General features: G+C 36.1%; 1 protein-coding gene across 1 annotated transcript; it reads left to right on the top strand.

Moving 5' to 3' along the window:
- The first annotated feature begins 11,394 nt into the window (after nt 1-11,394).
- LOC129242393 (endocuticle structural glycoprotein SgAbd-5-like) lies at nt 11,395-12,208 on the top strand. Its single transcript, XM_054879008.1, has 2 exons — nt 11,395-11,790; nt 11,925-12,208. The coding sequence occupies exons 1-2, from the start codon at nt 11,624-11,626 to the stop codon at nt 12,115-12,117; spliced, it is 360 nt and encodes a 119-aa protein (XP_054734983.1). The 5' UTR covers nt 11,395-11,623; the 3' UTR covers nt 12,118-12,208.
- The last annotated feature ends 9,237 nt before the right edge of the window (nt 12,209-21,445 follow it).

Genomic DNA, 21,445 nt, shown 5'->3' with positions numbered 1-21,445 from the left:
GAGGCGTATTTTCATCTCGGTTGTTAAAATTGTAAACAACAATATTAAGTCAAAGCAAAGCAAATAAGAAAAAGGTTGCCACTTATTAAAAAAATTGCTAGCCAAAATCTAAGAAAAAAGCCAACCGAATTGAAAAAATTACAAACAAATGTGTTTTCACGCTTTTATTAAGAAAAACACTTATCGCAATACTAATTCATATTACAAATGTATAACACTTGCCCTGAAAAGTCCCGGGCCTAACACATCGCTGGCAGTAGTTTTATTGCAATCACCTCTTTTTCAATTAGTACTGACCTTAAAAAGACAGCTGTTAAAATTTCATGATTTTCTATTCATTAGTTCGTGAGTTATCGGGCTAAGAGTGACGCTACTTTTGTTATTTTCAAAACAATGGATCCAACAGAATTTTAATTTTACACTGCCTCTTGACGGGAAAAAATACCGTTCACCCAAAGCAATGGCTTGAAAAGTGTTGCGATGACTCTGATTCATCAGACATAACGATAAAACGATGTCTGCTGACTTCAAACGAGGTCGTAGAGACATCAATGATGCACAACGCGTTGGACGACCAAATGAGGCGGTAACACCAGAAAACATTAAAAAAAAATCCACAAAATCGTTATGAATGATAGAAAAGTGAAGTTGCATGAGTTAGCAGACATCGTAAAGGTATCAAAAGAATGTGTTGGATTTATATTGCATGAGCATTTGGCTATGAGAAAGCTCTATTCAAAGTGGGTGCCACGTTTGGTCGCTGTTGACCAAAAACAAGGACGTCTTGATGATTCTGAGCAGTGAGGAAATAAACCGAAATTTTTGCATCGATATGTGACAATGAATGAACAATCGATCCATCATCTCACTCCGGATTCAAAACGGTCATCATCTGAGTGGACAGCAATTGGTGAACCTAGTCCAAAGCACCCGAACGAACAACAGTCGGCTGGAAAGTTATGACCTCGGTATTTGGTGGATGTGCGTGGTGTAATATTCATCGCCTATCTTGAGAAGAAGAAAACCATCAATAGTAAATCTTATACGAAGTGTGTTCAAAAAGTATAGCGAATTTTGTTTTTTTCAAAAGTTATTTATTTATTTATTAATATCTATTTTGTCCCCTTCAAAGTAATCCCCATGAGAAATTATACACTTGTACCAACGTTTTTTCCAATCTTCAAAAAATCATTTTTTTTTATCACATCCCGGGTTCACCAGATTTGGCTCCTAGAGATTACTGACCGTTCAAGGATGTAAAAAAAATGATCGCCGGTAAGAAATTTCGCTCGAATGAAGAGGTTATCGCTGAAATTGAGGCCTATCTTGAGGCAAAAGATAAATGGCTCTACACAAGTGATATTGAAATGTTAGAGCGGCGCAGGAATTATTGTGTTGCTCGTAATCAAAATTACGTTGATGAATTTGGATCGAAGGAAAAGTGTTTTCTTTGTTAGGCTCCGGACATTTCTGCCCATGTGTTACATAACAACCTGTTACTTTTTATATGTAGTTAAGGACAGGAATTTGAATATTCAGTGTTTATATTTCATATTTATACTACACCAGTATTGCCCGTTCAGACAATTCGCCTCATACCAATTCTGACTGTAAAGTTTTATCCAGAGAAAAGCCATATGAAAGTTTCAATTGGTATAGGAAATGCTACGCCCACATTTCCTATACTGAGCACTTTTCACCATAAGCACCGTAATTGTATGTGTATACTAAATTTGTGCAATAGTGCCAACTTTCAGTTCCCTAGCTTAATTAATTTTTTGAGATGTAATGGTTGCCGTGTCTATGGAATTGCACGAAAAGCGTAGCCGCACACAACTCAGCACACCTATTCTAGCGTTTTCCCGTAACGTAAGAGAACAGATTAAAAAAGTTCGAATTAATATCTAAAAGAGGAATTTCAAAAATATATACATATATGGTTACTATACTATTGTAATACCGTCCAGAGCGGTAACATTAAAAGTTGATTCTAATAGAATTGGTGTTGATTTTATAATTGCATACTCTTTTTAAAGGAAAAGTAAGTTCATTTTTAAGTAAATAACACAAATAAAATAACCAAATTCTAAGCTATATTTGTATAGTTTTGATTATGTCAATAAACCAGAGAGTTAACAACAATAGACGGGAGACGAATCTCTCGCAAATGAGCTGCATACTGCTGACTTGATTATAAAAATTACCGGTAGGCATTTAAATGTCTTAAATAAGAGATGTATAGTATAACCTTTTCACTCCAATGCAATTTCTAACTGGAGTAAATATCATTCAGTAACGTGCACATTCCTATAAATCCTTGAAACTTGATACGGATTTCATCAAAATGTTAGCAGTCCTTCCCTTATCACAACGAACAAATTTTAAATTTTTGTCCAAGTGGATCCCTTGCAAAGGCAGCCATTTAACCTAACCTGGCAGTCATTTCTAAACTTAGCTGTCTAATTTCATATTCTTTTCTTTTTTTAAATTTTTGTAGTAGTAAATAATAATATACCAAATGTGGTAAGAAAAAAAATTTTGAAAGCCTATTAATTTGTTAATTGTTAATTATATTTTTTTTTAACAAATATAGATTCTAACTTTTCAGTATTTTTCATACATGTTTTTTATTATGATAAGAATAATATGCGCTAACACCCTTTATTGGGTGTGCATCCTATTTGTGGTGTGCATCTTGATGTTGTTCTATAAGTGGAGGGACCTACAGTTTTTATGTTGGCTCTGAATATCAAATGGTTTTCATGACGAAATTTTTCAGTATAGTTCACACGTTTTAGTATAGTTCACACGAAATAATCGCTTATGAGGTTAGATATATTATGCCTACATGTGACTGCTCTAACTTTAATGGCACCAGCTGGCAGTATACGTGACACTTAAAGAGTTAGGCATAAGACAAAATACTTATTACCATTCAACTGGAATATTCTTAAAAAAATGAAAATTTGGTACTGAATCAAAATTCGAAAATATGCACTTAATTTTTTGTGTTTAATGTGTATGTTAGCTATGAAGAATGCATACGTACATACAGGTATAGGTATACTATGTATGCACAAAAGCATTTGCCCAAAAAATCGAGAGTGTAGCATTCAAATTACCCTACGACTTGGTCGCGCTCGGAAATGCTTGGGATCTTGCTTTTTTACTATTTTTTCTTGTTTACTTTTTTATTTTTTTTTTTATTGCCATCTTACAGATGCATCAAGGTAAGCTAACTAATTATTTTTGTGGTATGCAAACGCCATATAAATAGCAAGATGCACACATATGACTATACAAATAATTTTGTACGATAAATAAAAACGTGTACATATATATATATTTTGCATTTACTGTTTTTAACTTCTTGCTTTGGTTATTTATTTAATTGCATTTTTTTCATACAAGTTTTCGAGAGTTTATTGAAATCGGAAATGCTTACCTGCGGTAATGTTCGCTACAAAATTGATTAATATCGCACGTGTTGGAATATAAACAATTACGTAAATTTATTACTTCGGAACGAGGTAACAGATATTTATAAAATCTTATAAATTTCTTTTAAATAAGCTGTTCTTATTAAAATATTGATCTATGCCTCTTTCTCTTTCCTATTCAATTATATCCCTTACCTATAAAAACGTACCTCGACTATGGTCATACCTGATATTTATGGGTATGTCTACCGTGTCCGCTGGAGCATGTCAAGTGTAAACAGCTTAAAATCTGTATGTCCAAAATTTCGACGACACTTGGTGGGGAAAAGGGGAAAAAATAAACTTGGGTTGCAGGTACAGAACGCCAAACTTGCAAAATTGTTTTCTTTTACTATATTCATTTTATTACAGGTCTAATAGTGTATTGTAATATTTGAAAGCAAGTTGGTACGAAAATCGCATTTCTCAATTCACTACTCATTTGACTATGGAGTCATTTTTCAACAAACCGATTACTATCCCTATGAATATTGTTATCCATCAACCAACCGGAGCCGATATACTCAAAAGGAAGAGAGGTTGTCGCCTGCGTCTCCATGGAGACGAAAGTCTTCGCCGTAAAACTCATTTTTTTATTGTATACAAGAATCCAGTATGTCAACAGCACTCAAAAATCTCTTACACATGTTTTGCTTACCTTCCACCGAATCCATGAATAAATATCATTTCATGTTTTACCATGAATTTCATTATAATCAACTTTTTTTTCTTCAACCTTCTTCGAAATGAGTCAAAATGAAGAAAAAAAAATCATTTTTTTCACAAACCAAAATATTTTCAGGAATTATTTTAGCTTGTTTAGGTAGCTCAATACATGCCAAAATCAATGAAAAAGGTAAGAAGTTAAAAATATGCGAGTATACCTGCTATACTTAAAAATTAATTAAAAAGTGGCACCTTTGCCACATATTCCCATATAAATGCGTGAAATGCATAGGTGTCTGGGCAAATCCGGGTGCCCAATTGAAGGTTTTAAAAAAGGTGTTCAACGGAGTGTTAATAGCTCTTTTTTAATCAATTGTAGCCACTAACCACAAATAGAAATACATATGTATGTATAATATGTATGTATATATTTATATGCAGGCTTCATAACTAGTTGCTGAGAGGAATAGTTTTTTATTTAACTAATCAGAAAACAAAAATGTATCATTTTTTGTTTTGGTATTTTTTGACCTATGGAGATAACTAAATATCAGAACATATATACAGGGTGTGCCATCTTTTATGTCCGTATGTAAACGCTGAATAGGTAAATAGAGTGGTTGTCGGTTGACACAGCTAGGCCTGCTATATGCCCATTGCGATACCACCGGGGCTCACTCTCACTCTGCATTGTCCTCATTGAACCAACCTGTGGCTTTAATATATCTAACAAGACTTGTTATTTTTATATTGGCTACTTCTGCCAAGTTATTCAGGGAACTTCTTCCTAAAATAATGAACCTTCTTCTATCCAGAGCCAAGCACCCGCTTAGCAAGTGTTCCATAGTCTCTTCTTCTTCGATGTCGTTACAGCTTCTGCAATAGTCGTTATAGGGCGACCCCGAGAAGATTTCTCATGTTTTTCCTGTTTAGTTTCAACAGTCGGGTTGTGCGGCCCATGTTCCATTCCGGCCACGTCATTCTAATAGTTGCACTGGTCAGGGACTGAGACTATAGCCTGTTGACAGGACTGATAGTGTGTTTATCTATAAGCATCTTACAATTTGCTAAATGTATAGGTATGTTCGCTTTGTCTGGTTGGATCGGTAATGTGGTACCCAATCTCGCTAGTTCATCTGCTTTGTAGTTGCCTTCTATGTCTCGATGACCCGGCACCCAGAGCAGGTTTATTACAAAGTACTGTGATAGTTCTGTCAAAACGTCGCTTACTGACGTCTTTTACTGACTTCGAGTTAATACTAGGCGATTTTAAAGCTTTTAGGGCCGATTACTATCTGAATATATGATTATATCTCTTCAGGCCTTCCCTGATAGCCAATATTTCAGCTTGAAATACACTGCAGTGATCCGGTAACCGGAATGAGATGTTGGCATTCATTCCTTCAGAATGAAGGCCTCCACCTACTTGATTATTTAGCTTGGAACCATCAGTAAAAATGCTGATTTCGCTTCTATTGTCCATTACCCCATTGTCCCAATCTTCTCTCGTTGGGAAAGTTGTGGTAAAGGATGTGTTTAAATGCAACTCTACTGAGCTTCAAAAGTCTGTCGTTTAATGTAGGAAATGGTATTCGTCTACTATTCTTGCGTGACATCTTCTGTTAGTGGCTAAGTTAGAAGATTCCAGCTGTTTGCTGTAGGGCGTAGTCTTTAGTGCCCCGCTTATGCAGAGACTAGCACCCCTTTGAATACCACCACCGTATGTCATGATAGGCTTTACCACTGCTGAGCCAGTGTACTATTTTTGGGGTTAGGCCTCATTTTGCCCCACAATTCTTTTGCATGTATATGCAAACGAGAGCTTCATATCTAATACTAGTTCTAGGTAGCTCGCCTCTTCTTGACAGTTTGGTTCCCTCAAGGGTAGGGGGGTTTAGGAACCCTGAATAACTTTGTCATTTACCAATCGATCGACTTCAACAAACATGTTTTCGATACGTCAATTCAGCACAATTTCAACCATGGATCGCTTTATACCGAAACAACCGAAATCGACGCTATAAAACCCGAAATGCTTGACAAGGTGATGACAAACGCAGAAAAAAGATCACAGTTTGTGATTGCTAATAAAGGTGGTCACCTGATTGATATTGTATTCAAAAAATATTTTTAATAAATTGTAAATAACCAAACCAAATAAAAATACCCCACTTATACAAATCATTTTTTTTTTTTTCAAAGTTATTCAATGTTTTTATACCGTCGTAAAAGAAGACGCCCCCTGTATATAGTATATATATATCCACTCCATCTCTACATTTCATTACCCCAAATGATGCTTATCCGAACTTTCCGAACTTATAATGACACGAAAGTATAATCATATAATTGTAAATAGAAATTCCGAGCGAAAAACTCCACTGTTTTCATATAAGTAGAGCATTATTTAACAATTCAAAATGTTGTGTGCATTGTTTTTATTAGAAAGACATATTTTTCTAAAAGAAATTCTTATTTGACCATACGTCTGTATTAGATAACCCTGTATATATGTATCTACTTGTATTTATATGTACATATATTTCATATTTAAATTTCTATTTTCGATTAATATGCAAATTCATTTTGTTATTTTTGGCAAGTAGAGTACTTTATATACAAAGATACATTTGCGTTTCTGACACATCTGAAAATTTACATTTTTTTCCAACATTAAAGCATAAAATCCTATTATTGCCAAATAAAGTCAAAACAATATTTTCCTTGGCTTTCAGTTATGAAAACAGTTGTTTAACTTTAATAGTCGCCTAGGCATAGAATTTTGTTTTCAAATACATAAATAAACTATTCCTTGGTGCTTTGAAATTCAATTCAAAAAAGCTTCAAACAATAAAGATAAACAATCTAATCACTTTTTCTAATGAATCATTATGACGGACAAATGTGTGTCAGTATGCCGAGCGGAAATAATTGGTACGACAGTAAATATAGTGTTGCATCATGGAAATTGATGTATGCGGCGAAGAGTAAAAAATCGTGATTACGTATGTATGTATGTATAATTATTAAGTTTTGAGCACACATCCACTAAATCAGATGCTTTGAAACCCTGTGTGTTCGTTTGTAGAGATGCCAAAGTCAAAATGCTTTTGTAAATGCAACAGTTGGCTCATTTACCTGACAGGTATGTGCATAGTAGAGAAGTAAGTGTTTCCGATTTTTACAATGGCGCGATTTTCGGTACCCCGATAATAGTCCGGGGCTTCTATTTGAAAACTACACCTTTTACTGAGTTTTGGCCGAACTCTTCCTCCTATTTCTAGTGTTCCACAAATGGAGTTTTATCTTACTCTATGGCGCGACTATTTGGCGTGGTGCACTTAAACATACTGCATTTGCGTGAATCATAAATTCTACGTATCGCGTGTGCGCGCTTAGAATCTGCTCTGTCTTCAGAATGGTCTCGGAAGACGCGGCACTCATCATAGGTAGCCTATGTCTACTTCACCTCGTAGCGCAAAAGTTGCGTGCAGCTACAGTCATAAGGCGCAAAATAAACCAATGCACATAAAAGTAGTAAAATAGCGCAGCGTAACCCAGTTAGGCGGCCGCCGTAGTTGAATGGGTTGGTGCGTGACTACATTCGGAATTCAGAGAGTATGTAGGTTCGAATATCGGTGAATGATCAAAACAAACAAAACGATTTTTCTAATAGCGGTCGCCCCTAGACAGGCAATGGCAAACCTCCGAGTGTATTTCTGCAATGATAAAGCTCCTCATGAGAAATACCTGGCGCTCGGAGTCGGCTTAAAACTGTAGGTCCCTCCATTTGTGAAACAACATCAAGACACTCACCACAAATAGGAGGAAGAGCTCGGCCAAACATCCAAACACGGTGTACGCACCAATTATATAAATATATATATAACACAGTGATAGGTACCATGCCATAGTTTACCAGATTGACCTACCGCCTCATTCCCAGAGTGGAAAAATGGCTAGAAATAATATATGGGGAAGTATATTACTACCTTACTTAAGTAGTCATAGATTTTTTGAAACATACCTTCACCGTTTGGAGCATCAAGTGAATCCATAATGCGAGCGGTGCGAACTTGAAGAAGATTCTAGAGGAGTATCTGATGCCACTGATGCTGAAGAACAACAACGCTTGGAACGAGGGATAACATGTGACCGCTGAAGTGATGCAGCAGTTTGGATACAGTGGGTAGGCAAGACGTCGACGCAAACGCCAAGAAAACAAGAAACTTAGAAACTTACCTTTCTATGGTCCGGACAGCGACATGGCTCTCATCTAACGCTAGTACCGGAGCGGTCGGTACTTTGGTGGTAGGAGGTATAGTTCAGGAGAAAGTCCCACATATACGGAGTTAAGCGTTCGATGCTTCCTCTTTGAAAAAAAGAATAAAAACGTTTTATGATGCCGCTTCCGAACAGGAGGAAAGATAGTTTCTTATAAGAAGGAGCCCGCCGAGGGACGGCCGTACTAAAGATTTCGAATGGTGGTCACGCACCAACCAATTGGGTTACGGCGACGTTCAAGTCTCAGATAGTTAGGATTTGTCAACCACTTAACTCGAAAAAAAATTACATAAATATTGTTTCAGCAGCCTCCCTACCATATAATAAATAATAAGTGAATCAGTTTCGATACCCATTTGTATATGTATAAAGAGAAAAATATTTCATTAGTAGCAAAATAAAAGGCGAAAACCAAATTATGCGTATTTAATAATACTTTTTCGTGTACATATCTCATAAAATAATTTACAGTATGTTGAAAAAAAACTCGAGCAAAAAAAATTAAAGAGTAAACGAGTGCATTTGGTGGTCAATATATATCTTAATCCTGGAACTTTTTTATTGCATGTAAGTTTTTACAACAGAGATATGCATATGTACATATACATATGTTGCTATAAAAAAGAATTTTCCATTTCCATGTCATATGTTTCATGAGAAATCATCAAATATTGCAAATAAAGTATCGGGATCGCGAGATTGGCATCCCTACCGAAAAGTAGTATTGCACTAGAAAGTTTCTGGTCTTTTGGAAATCACCATGAATGAAAATTCGTAATGGAAATTCGTATTTCATTATGCATAGGAATTAAACGGGTATAAGACAGCGATTTACAAGTTTTGATTATTACATTAAATTTCTATGTTGAGTTAGAAACTAACCACTTTGGCTTCAGGAGATTCTTGAAAGAAATGGCAAAATGTATCAGGTATCTAATTTCCACGAACCTTACTTTGTCAAGAACTACCTACAGAATGCTTATGGCGTACGATGAAATAAATTTTGTCTTTGTCAAAAATATTTCTATTAAAAACATAGAGTAGCTAGGTTGGGTTTGGTAGTGCGAGCTGATGTGTGAAAAGATCTCACTTAGACTTCTAGAGTCCATTGTGTTGCCAGGGCCACGCATTTGGAGTGGAAGACATGATTTCATATAATTTATAATGCACGCCTTCCCGAGCTGTAAAAAACCGTTCAGCCTTTTGTCAGCAATATCCTTCAAGGATAAAAAATATGTTGATCATAGACACATTTGTCGAGTCCTACACGCACCACTCTGGACATTTCGGCTGCATTATATGAGGTGAGACAGTGTCCCATCAGTACCCCAACCAATAGTTTGCAGTATCTCCTAGATAGTGATAAAATAAAGTATGTAGTTTTGGTACTCGAAGTCCTAAAAGGTTGAGTGTTCCCAAATCGACTGCATTTTCAGCGCTAGTGCCTCATTTAGTTCCGTTTTCAGAAGTGGGAGTGATGGGAGACTTCATCTATTTTGGATCTGAATTGTTGAGCACATTTCGAGTTAGTGAAAGAAGCCACGATTACTTTAAAAGCCGCATGACCGTCAATGAAAATAAGTGTCCCAGTATTAAGAGGAATTTTTTCCAAAGATAGTTAAGCTGCTTTTGTTGCGGCATAGATTTCAGCTGGAAATATATTACAGTAATTTGGGAGTTTGGAAAACTGTTTCAGATCAATTTGCGGACAAAAGACAGCCGCTTCTACTCCTTCCATAATTTTGGACACATCTGTTAAGGAATTTTATGACTAGTATTTCAATTCCAGGCTTTTCTGCCATCCATTTTGTCCTTAATGGTGCTAGGCGTTTTGCGAAATTTAACTCGTGGAATCAGGTAGGCTGACCTTCCGTTTAAATCCAGAATTTTGCTGTGACCAAAAAGCGTCTGAGAATAGATCTTTTGGCTGAGTTTCTTACTGTGAGAGCTTTCTATCTTGAATCAAATAAAAAATTAATTTTAAATTTATAATGTACATGCGTGAATAAACGAGAGATTGCCAAAACTGGACTTATCATGTTTGTATGTACCTAGAGCATCAAATACATATTTAAGTATTTTGGAATAAACACCAATCTGGTGAATGCAGTTTTCAGACCAACTACATACATACAAATGTGTGTTTGAAACAAAAGCAAAAGCAAAAAAATTATATATATATATATATATATATATATATATATATCCTCATTTATATATATCAGAACTAGCACTTTTTAATATTTACCTTCAGCTTTCATTTTCGTCACTGCTTTCTGCTCTTGTTGTCGAGTCGTTTAGTTTGCGGTAGTCCTCGGTGACTTTTTTATTGCCTCGCGTTTGGTGAGTCCAATGCATTCGCGTACCAGCCGCCACAACGACTAACAGAACGCGATTTAGTCAACCTACACACCATAAAACAACACAAAAGGCATACTGATGTCACAGCAGCAACTCGGGGCATCAGACAGCCAAAGCACCAGTGCCTAAACAGAACCAACAACTTGGCCACTAAGTCTGTAGTGGCTTCAAATTTACGGTGCTTGACTTTTAGCTGAGCATTATCGTTAATACGTATGTGATTTGTTTTTGATCGACTTTAACATAACCGTTTCTTATTCGCTGCTAAATTAGTGTCGATCTTTATTTCAATTGAGGCTATTCTAACATTTTGAAATATATTAGCTCCATTTGTGTGTGAGTCGATACCATTGTATGTTATTTATTCGTTCGTTAATTTGTTGTTTCATGTTATTGCTGTTTTTGTTGTGTCGTTGCTCTTATTGGCATATTTTATTGTTCATGTATTTCATTTGCAGCTATTTTGGGAAAAATAATTAGAAAACTTCTTTCTTCTTTGACGACGAGTCGCACGTTTTATGGATGGATTTTATTGTTTGTGTATTTCCTTTTAGTAGTATATAAAGCTATAGCACAGCGTATTTTGATGCGCAGTTGTCGGCTTTGAACAGTTCCGAAAAAACGTTTGCACTGATTTCGTGTACTGCTAGAGAGGCCGGCAGACAGGCCAGCTAAAGTGAGCAAAAGTTAATATAGCGGCAACGCAATAGTAACGAACGCACAACAGTAGCAGCTAGCAAACAAACGACTTAAGCGACCAACTTCATTCAGAAGCAATAAATCAAAGCTAGCTAAAGGCGAGCAGTTTGCTATCGGAAATAGCTTAGCGCAAAATGACGCGACTGTTCGTATTCGTGGCAGTACTCTATATAGGTGCATGCGTGACGAACGCCAACCCTGTGCCAGATTCCACGCCCACAAAAACAACACACAGTGACGACGATGTGCAGATTGTTAACTTTTCCAATGATAACGTCGGTGCCAATGGCTATAATTTTGCGTACGTATATAAGATATTAGATTTTAATAACTTCACTATGACTACTAATTCCTTAATATTCAATGCCTCTCTCTTTGTCGCTCTCTCTCTCTCTCTCACACACACACACTCACATCCCACTACACACGCAATAGTTTTGAGACCAGTGATGGCGTATCGCGTAAGGAAATGGCCACAGTAAAAAATGCCGGTTCGATATCGGTCGAGGGCACAGTCAGTTGGACAGGGCCAGATGGCGTGCAGTATACTCTGAATTATGTAGCCGATGAGCATGGCTTTCAGCCACAAGGTGCACATTTGCCCGTGGGTCCAGAGCCAGCAACTTAAGTTTTAATTAGGTTGATATGGCCTACAATTCCAAACATACGTATAGTATATGAAAATGAGTAATAGAATTTAAACGTATTGTGATTTTAAATTTTAGTTCAATTGTATTTTCTAAGTAACTATGAAATTTATTGCATGAGACTAGTCGTTCATAAGAGATCAAATAAAAAGAGCTGCAACGAAATGATGACTTGAATTAAATTAAAGCAACTGGTACGAGTATGTACATACATACATATATATCGCTCAACATTCAAAAACCTGTGGGTAGATAATTAAGGAGAAATCACCACTCGCTCTCAATTAGGTGAAAATATGTCTTTACTTATATGTACTTAGGCCGGCATAGTAAAATGAAAATTTTGAAGTAGTTTTTTTTGACACGTAAAGGAGAAATATGTATGTATGTATGCTGATGCTCGACTAGCAATATTTTTTTCTGCTGGTGAGCTGTATAGTATGTGCATATACGAGAACAGCAACAAAATGCAGAAAAGAATCAAAATGTGTCAATTTTTGAGATCCCCGTTCGGTTTTAGATAGGTTGAGCATAGAAGGTAAAACCTACAAGAAAAACTGGAAGTCTACATGCACTAATTACAAAAATTAAGAAATGTGCATACATTTAAAATATTTACTTATACTGTATTTGACCTTCTCGTAATACATAATATTTGTAACCATCACTATATTGTGCTCAATCCAGTTTGATCTCCGAAAGTTTTGCAGGCTTCCTAATCACTGTAGCATATTTCAAGCCGAAATCTTTGCAGTAACCAAAGTAGCTGAATTAGCTTTAGAATTTACTGCACTCGACACACACAAATATCTACATCGATAGACAAGCGGCTATTAAAGCAATAATGGCTGATGAGACTAGCTCGGAATGTATGCAACACATCAGAACTCAAATGGACGAGCTCTGCAAGAGTAGGCAAGTCACGATTTATTGGGTACCAAGGCACAAGAAATAGAGGAAAATAATAGAGTTGACGAACTTGCTAAGGCAGGAATTCGCTTACCTAGGATGAGTAAACATATTTCCCGCACTTTCAGTTTTAAAGGCGTAACTAGACGAGGAACTAACACTGGAAGCACAGTTTTTATGGGAAGCCTCGACTTCCCAGAGGATTGCCAAAATAATGCTACGAACTTGCAGCACGAAAACAACCAACTTCTAAGGAAGGAATGTAAAATATTGGTTGGAGTACTGAAGGGATATTTCCTCACTTACACTTACTTATCATGCAGCTAATATTATTTCAATATTATCAATAGTTTCCAAGTATCCATAGCGGGCACATTTACAGATGCCGATACTTTTGGGGAAATCTTTGAAGACAGTTTGACAGAATTGGTGGTCTACAATATTTCACCAATTTAATAATAAAAAATATCGATGAAATGACACAAAAGAAGAGGGTCCAAAGCCGTTATAACGTGCAATCCCGGCAGGCAAATTAAAGTTGTGAAATTCTTCTTGCCAGGATATTCGTTTGTACTAAATTGATTATTTCGTGGACTATGGAGCATGGCAACCTGTCTAACTAAAACCCAAAAAAATGATGTTCACATAATTGCATATCCACATTCTGATGATGGTAAGCAAATTTCTAATTGCATCTGTGATATAGGTATGCACTGTTTATCGGTAATTTCATTATCTTTCATTTGCTATAATTCCTATTAGGATTGTTTTAACAGTACGTAATATATACGTAATTAAGTGGAGCTCTTATAGTGTTTTGACTGAATAAATTGCAAATACCTCGAAATCTTATCCATAAAAAAAATTAAATCGATGTTCGATGTGCAATTGCTTTTATATAAGAATTTGATAGTGGCATGCGGAGCGCAAAAAATATCAAAATTTGTGAACCAATGCAATTGACATGGGGTGCACCTTGATGTTGTTCCACAAATTGAAGACCTACAATCATAGATATCGGCATAAAAATTTGAGTTTAAAAATTATAGATTTTATTAAGATCACTAAGTATTCCAATGATAACGACAAAATTGGCGAAAGAACAAAGGATAATAGAAAAGTAGCATATTAAGTATATTCAAGCTTATCTGTTCACGAAGTATCAGGCAGTCAACTAAACAATTAATAACATCATATAAACGTAGATACATACATATAGCTTTTATGTAATATACATACAACAAAAAATACAATCATAGTTTTAATTTTATCTTCTGGTTTCTAATAAAAAGGGATTAACATAATTTATTTATTGTTATAGCAACTTATCTACTGTATGGGACATTATCACGTGTTGTGTTGAATTTGTTAGTGTGTGAGGGAATAAACTTTTTTGCACTTTCATCGCTAACTTTCGTTGAAGTTCGTTCACTTCTAGTTATTTGAAACAGAGAAGGCCGCGTAGCACAGGCGAACTTACGTCATGCCAAAAAACTACATGCGTTCTTTGCTATCTGTGACGCAAATTCTTTTCCTGGTTATATGTCCCAAGTTGAATTATTGAATTGATTTATAACAGTGGTAAAAATAATAATATAGAACACTGTAAAAGTAGAGTAATTTTAAGTCTTTTTTTAATTTTTACTTTAATGAAATCGTATTCCTCTTAAATTGTTTTTTAACTAGTCTCTAAGAACTCCAACATCCCTGCAAGTATTGTAATCTCGTAAAACAATTTGGAATAAGTGAATATAAGTATTTATTGATTCTGCCAATATCCCAAATACCAAGCCGTAGTAAAATATCTTTGGTACGAATGTATTTGCTAATGCCATCGACATTGGTGTAATCTTTACAAATAAAATTAATTTCTTGTTACACCGGAAGAACTATAAAACTCAGCTGTTTAGGGACTATATTCATATAAAAGAGGCAACATTTCACGCTAAGGGTAGATGTTGGAATGGAATAAAATGGCGTTTGCTGTGTGGCACGTAGCGCCGTCCTACTGGAACCACATGTCATCTAGGTCCATATGGTTCAATATGGGCCCTAAGAAATTGGAAGGGTCACCACGTCTACCGAAAAATGGGCGCAATGCGCGCAACGTTTGCGTTAATGAACACTCATTTTGATAATAACGTTTTATCATTTGAACGTGCTGTTCAATCGTGTAACTTGCCATGATGATTTGGCATAAGCAACTGAATAATAAACAAAAGATTTGACAGATGTCACCAAAACAAAATGGCTGCCACAGGGCGCCAAAATCGACAGGCGCCAATTGAAAAACCCTTTATATGGGGTGGTTGTATGGTGTCCCGTTTCACGGCATCGTTATCGATAACTATGATTCATCAACTGAGAGCTATGTTGACATTTCTGTTCAGTAAGGTTTGGCAAAGTCATCATGAATTGTTTAAAGCCAGAACAAAGCGTTCAAAATATGAAAGTTTACTTTGAAAAAATAAATTTGCTTGCGAAGTTCATAGAGCGAAGTGTAGAAGAAGACGGCGAAAGGTCGACTCGTTATCGTTCTCAACTTGTTGACCTTTGTCTTTCAACTACGTGGGAAATTTTACCTAAGCATCTTGACTAAGCCGCCGCCGTAGCCGTGGTGCGTGACTACCATTCGGAATTCACAGAGACAACGTAAGTTCGAATCTCGGTTCAACACCAAAAACTAAGAAAAACATTTTTCTAATAGCGGTCGCCCCTCGGCAGGCAATGGCAAACCTCCCTTATTCTTATCAAAAAGTTTTATAAATATTAATTGTTAACGGCATCATTAATTATTCATTATTCATCCATATTCGTGAATATTTTTTTATTTTAAGTTTATTTTTTAGCTTTGCAGCCTCTTTCACAAGTATTTATACTTGAAAATATAGAACTGCAGACAGCAGATACTGGTTGCAATGGTGTTTAATAACCACTAAAAATTTACTAATAGTCACTACATTGAATAGTCAAGCAATTAGCACGTGTCTTAAAATTATCACTTAACATACTCACGATCATGCAAAGCAAATAATCATACAAAAAATTGCAAATCTCTAAAAAAATTTACAAAATGTAAATGGTTATGTAATCCTATTGTAAGTATAATGGAAATTACAAATTAATGCATCATTGTTTTCTAAAATAAAGCAACTTTTTTCACCTCTTTTTCTTCACCTTCGCAAAAGCACATCAATAGATTATTTAGAAACCATATTTCGGAATTGCGCGAAGCGCCGGAAAGTAAAGCTTGAATCAAGAAATACATTATATACAGGCCACACTTGGTAGTAAGTAGAGATGCCAATTCTAGGACCCTAAGATTCTGGGACGCCATCCATTTTTAATCGCGAAAATCTCGGGAATATCCGATTCAAATCTCGAGATTGTTGTGTATATTTTTTACATCAGACATGTTTTTACATTTTACATCAACTTCATAGGGCAGCAGCAGTTAGAACCGGCAAGCATTTGAATTTCTATGAACAACCAGGCAATAAGTGTTATAGGGGAACGGTGCTTCTTATCCGCTGCCTTTTTATGCAATGTATACAGATGCCACATAAAAGTCACGAGATTTTTGGAGGCCAAATAATTCAGTTTGGCGATCGTCATAGATATAAAGATTGCTTTTAATAACGTTAGGGCGGAGTCAATTGTCCCTGCGTTAGATAGAATAGATTTCTGCCTGGATCTTGTCCTTGTCAGTCATGACAGTACTCAGAGCTGGGCTGCTAAGTATGGACTCAGAGTCGACTGCAAATCTATGTTCGACAAAAAATGGGGACTGAAGCCACAGGACGTGTTTTGGTTGTACATACAATGTCGTTCTGTCAATTTTATCGTATGGATGCCTGGTTTGGTGGGAAGCTCTTCCGAAGGGCTATAATACCACTAAATTGGGGAGGTTGCAAAGTACTGCATGTATTAGTATTACTGGATCATGTAGAACTTGCCGCAGTGCTGCCCTGAATGTCGTTTTGCACTTACTTCCCATTGCTTTTTACGTTATTTCCAACGCTGTCCAAAGTGCAATCAGCTCTCTGGAAAGCATTCGTACATGGTAGCATTTTTGTGCAGTTAACACCGTATTGCTCTGATTTTCAGATAAATCCACAAACTGGATTTTGAGGATCGTGACAGGTCAATCTTTCAAAGTAAGCGGGATTGGAACGATTAGAAAATCTGCACCGAAGCTGGTACCCCTGCCTACAACAAAGTCTTCATTTTCGGCTCAAAGATGGAATTGAGTGTCGGGATAGAGGTTTTCTCTTAACCAGCCAACTTATCTATTTCCTCAAAATTGCCAAATACTAATAATGTTTTCCAAGCAGAAGTCTTTGCAGTCCTGCAGGTATGCAAAATGCTTAGAAAACGTGTGAGAGAGGGAGATATTAACATTTTCTCCAATAGTAAATAAATATCAATTAAGGCTTTGACGACGCTAAGAAACTCCTGGCGACTCCATGCCATTCAATTTCCAAACTTGTAGCTGTGTTTACCAGTCACGATCGGCACACACGTGGAACAGTTGGGTTTACAATTTAACCCCCATTGCAGAAGCTGTGAGAACCTTTCAGAGGAGGAGAGCACTTTTCCTCTAAATGACCAGATTTGGCAGCCAATTGAGCAGTGTGCCAACCTAAGCCCCATCAATCTTCTTCTACTTCTTGGAGGTCTCATAATGGTATCAAAACGACGCTTTAGTGCTACTTGGGGAATGCCAGAGTGGTACTTCAACCTACCTACCTACCTAAAGGTCACACTTTGATAAAAACTTAAACTTAACTAAAAATTAAGGTTATTAAAATGACAGTTTTTTTATAAACTGGGTGATTATATTTAAATAACTAGGTTAGAATTTCGGTTTTTACATAAGTGCATTTAATCATTTGCACTTTACAACTAAAGATATTTAATATCGACCTCAAACAGCGATTTCAAATAATTGTATGGCAATTACAATAACTTTGGTATAAAATATTAAAGATTTAAGTTTATAGAATTTCGCGTGTATTTTTCACTTGTCAATAAGGTAAATTAATTAATAAATTAATTGCTAAAAATTATATTTTTTGTTTGAATGTTATGATTTAAAATACCATAGTATATGTTACCCATTTTAACAATAAATTGTAACAAAATCAAAAACCTAGCTTCGGGAAAGCGCCGGTATCCTTTGCTTACATACTCGTATGAAGACCCCGAAAAATGGCATTCTTAGTGGTGGTACAGACCAAGGAAGCAAAAAGCAAAATATGAAAGCTTCTGTGATAAAAAATTTCTTTTATAAATAATAAAATGTTGGTTAATTATTGAAAATTTGTGATAAAAATATCTGAATGCTAAAAAATCTTTATTCAATGCTTATCATTTGGAGCATGCCAATTGCTTGACTACTCTCTGTAGTTACTACTGCGTGAATTTTAGCACAAGTCAATAGCCGCACTATACAATTCCGGTAATAGACATAAAACTTATGAAATTGCATTTTATTCGCACAAATATAGAGGAGCTCAAAATATATTAACTCATACTGCCTTATGCATTCTTTTGTCAATTAAGCCACGATAATAACGCGTTAAAAACAACAGCATAAACGTAAAATTTTTTGGCATCATAGAAAATTATGAATAATGCGCTTGTAAGCAACTCATAAAACTCTCATTGCGAATTGTGCTCTTAACTGAAAAGTAACAAATACGAATAGGCTTATGTATTTTGGCAAATAACCGCTTTGTCCCGCGTGCGAATGCAAAGCTGGCTTTTCAATTGGATGTACATAAGTACAGCATAGTCTGGCTAGAATGAATCCTCAAAGCTACGAACATTCCGAAAGAGTGAACATCGAAATTTTTATATTGGGTACTCTGCAGAATAAACAGGGTTAATATAGCAAAAACAAAATTCCAAGAATGATTTCGAATAATGTCCCTGATAAATAATGTGAAAGGTAAGAAAAAGTATAAATAATAGAAACAGTTTTTTTTTTTTCGAATGTAAAATCAGGTCAGTCCATAAGTTCGTGTGTATTTTACCCATAATTTAACTTTTGTACGATTTTTGCATACAAAAAATTATTCGCGGAAAATAACGGAACTATTTATATTTTCTTTGATATATTGTGCATTCGAATCTTCGAACGCGTATAAGAGGCATATTTTGTATTTTTTTATAAAAGTGGTAAAAATGCAACAACTGCTGCTGGAGAAATAAGCACTGTTCACGGAGAGGATACCGTGAGTGGAAGGACTGCACAAAAGTAGTTTTCAAAATTCCGAATTGGGAAGTGCAACGTGGAGGATGCCCCGCGCGCTGGTCGTCCTGAAGTCTTTAACTCCGACGCCTTGCTCGAACTCGTGGAAGCTGAGCCAAAATTGACAGTCGATATGATAGCTCAGAGGTTAAATTCATCGCATGGAATAGTTCACAGGCACCTGGCTCAGTTGGGAAAGGTTTCACAGCTGGGAAAATGGGTTCCCTATAGACTTTCCGTCGCCAACCTTCAGCAGAGAGTGAATGCGTGTTCGCAGCTGCTGCAACGGCTTGAAAATTAAAGTTTTTTAACCGTATCGTTACTGGCGATGAAAAAAGGGTCCTTTACAATAATCCTGTTCGCAAACGTCAATGGTTAGATAAAAATGAAACACCAGAACCGACCCCTAGAGATGGCCTTCACCCCAAGAAGATTACCCTGTCTATTTGGTGGGATATGACCGGTAGTGTTTATTATGAACTTCTGGAACCAAACCAGACGATAACTGCTGATTATTATTCCCATCAGTTATCAAACCTGAATGAGGCAGTTAAAAAAATCGACCGTCTTTAGTGAATAGACGCAAAGTTTTGTTTCACCACGACAACGCAAGACCTCACACCGCAAGGCAAACATTAGGCAAGCTGAACGAGCTCGGATGAGAGCTAATGCCGCATCCCCCATAGTCTGCGGATATTGCACCTTGTGATTATCACCTTTTCCGTGGACTTCAATTCCATATGAGTAACAAGAACTACTTCTCAAAAGAAGCTATAAAAAAGGATATCGAAACGTATTTTGGATACAAGGGCAAACAATTTTTTGAGCAGGGAATTAAAAATTTGCCTAAACGTTGGGAAGACATTGTTAATAATGAAGGAAAATATATTATTGATTAATAAAAACTTTATACATCTTTTTTATTAATTTTAAAACCACCTTTAAAAAACGCACAAACTTATGGACTGACCTGATATTTCTGCCATGAAAAAGCTCCTCATAAAAACCATTTGCCATTCGGAGACGGCTTAAAACTGAAGGCCCCTGCAATTGTGGAATAACATCAAGACACAAACCAAAAATAGGAGAAGGAGCTCGGCCAGATACCTAACAGAAGTGTACGCGCCAATTATTAGTATTTTGTATTAAGAAACACCTTGTTGCCACCTCCAAACGCAATCAGTTGTTATATTGTAAGTAGACAAGGAGCAGTCGCTTTTTGAAAAACTTTTTTCTATTAGAAAAACTATTGTGGTCACTCACAAAATCTCTTAATTAAGACGAAACCATTGATGTTGCAGCATCAAAAAATTCGATTACTTTAAGAGTGATATCACAGATTTTCTATAAATGTTCTCTTTGGAGGCTGCAGCATCTTTTTTATTGCTTATAAAAAATATTTTGGGGCCCAATTTTGGAAAGCACTTAATATAACCCAATCTAAATGCCGTCAATAAGCTAAGTTGGTGTTGAAAAATGGACTTTAACAGAAAGCTCCAATGCAAATGTCAATACGTTTTTTTAGGTTTACAATCCAAATATGAAATGTTAGTCTTTATTTAGCGAACAACCTGGTTATTATGAAACGTCTATACAACGAAAAGTTCACTTAAACAAGACTACACTGTACATGCATAAGTATGTAAACATAAACATAAAACTACACAAATAGATGTACGAATACTTCAATGTGTGTACTTATGTACTCGTATGGGTACATAGATATATAACAGGCTTAAATAAGTTTACGTTTATGAGCCTTAGCATGTAAATTTTTGCTTATATTGGTGATGTTTAGTTTGATAGAAGTAGGTTAGCGCACAATTGGATGCTGTGATTATTGCCGGTGGCCTGTTTATCTTGTAACTGACTGACAACTCAAGATTAGTACCAAAAACAAAAAAAATCGCAATTAAATGAAATAAAATAACAAGAAAAAAGGAGCGCATCCGACCAGTTGGCTCAGTAGACGCTTATCCGATGAGTGACTACTAGTGATGCTGCTGGTGCTGCTGCTGCCCAACCTATTTGACCGCCACAACTACGCAAAATTCACTTCGCACATTTGCCACATGCCAGCTAGTTTTCGTTCAATCACTCATCAAGTGCACACAATAACTTGGCCTTTTGACATCTAGCAAATG

The sequence above is a fragment of the Anastrepha obliqua genome, chromosome 3 (assembly GCF_027943255.1).
Source record: "Anastrepha obliqua isolate idAnaObli1 chromosome 3, idAnaObli1_1.0, whole genome shotgun sequence".
Lineage (NCBI taxonomy): Eukaryota > Metazoa > Arthropoda > Insecta > Diptera > Tephritidae > Anastrepha > Anastrepha obliqua.
This window is presented reverse-complemented; position numbering and strand designations above follow the sequence as displayed.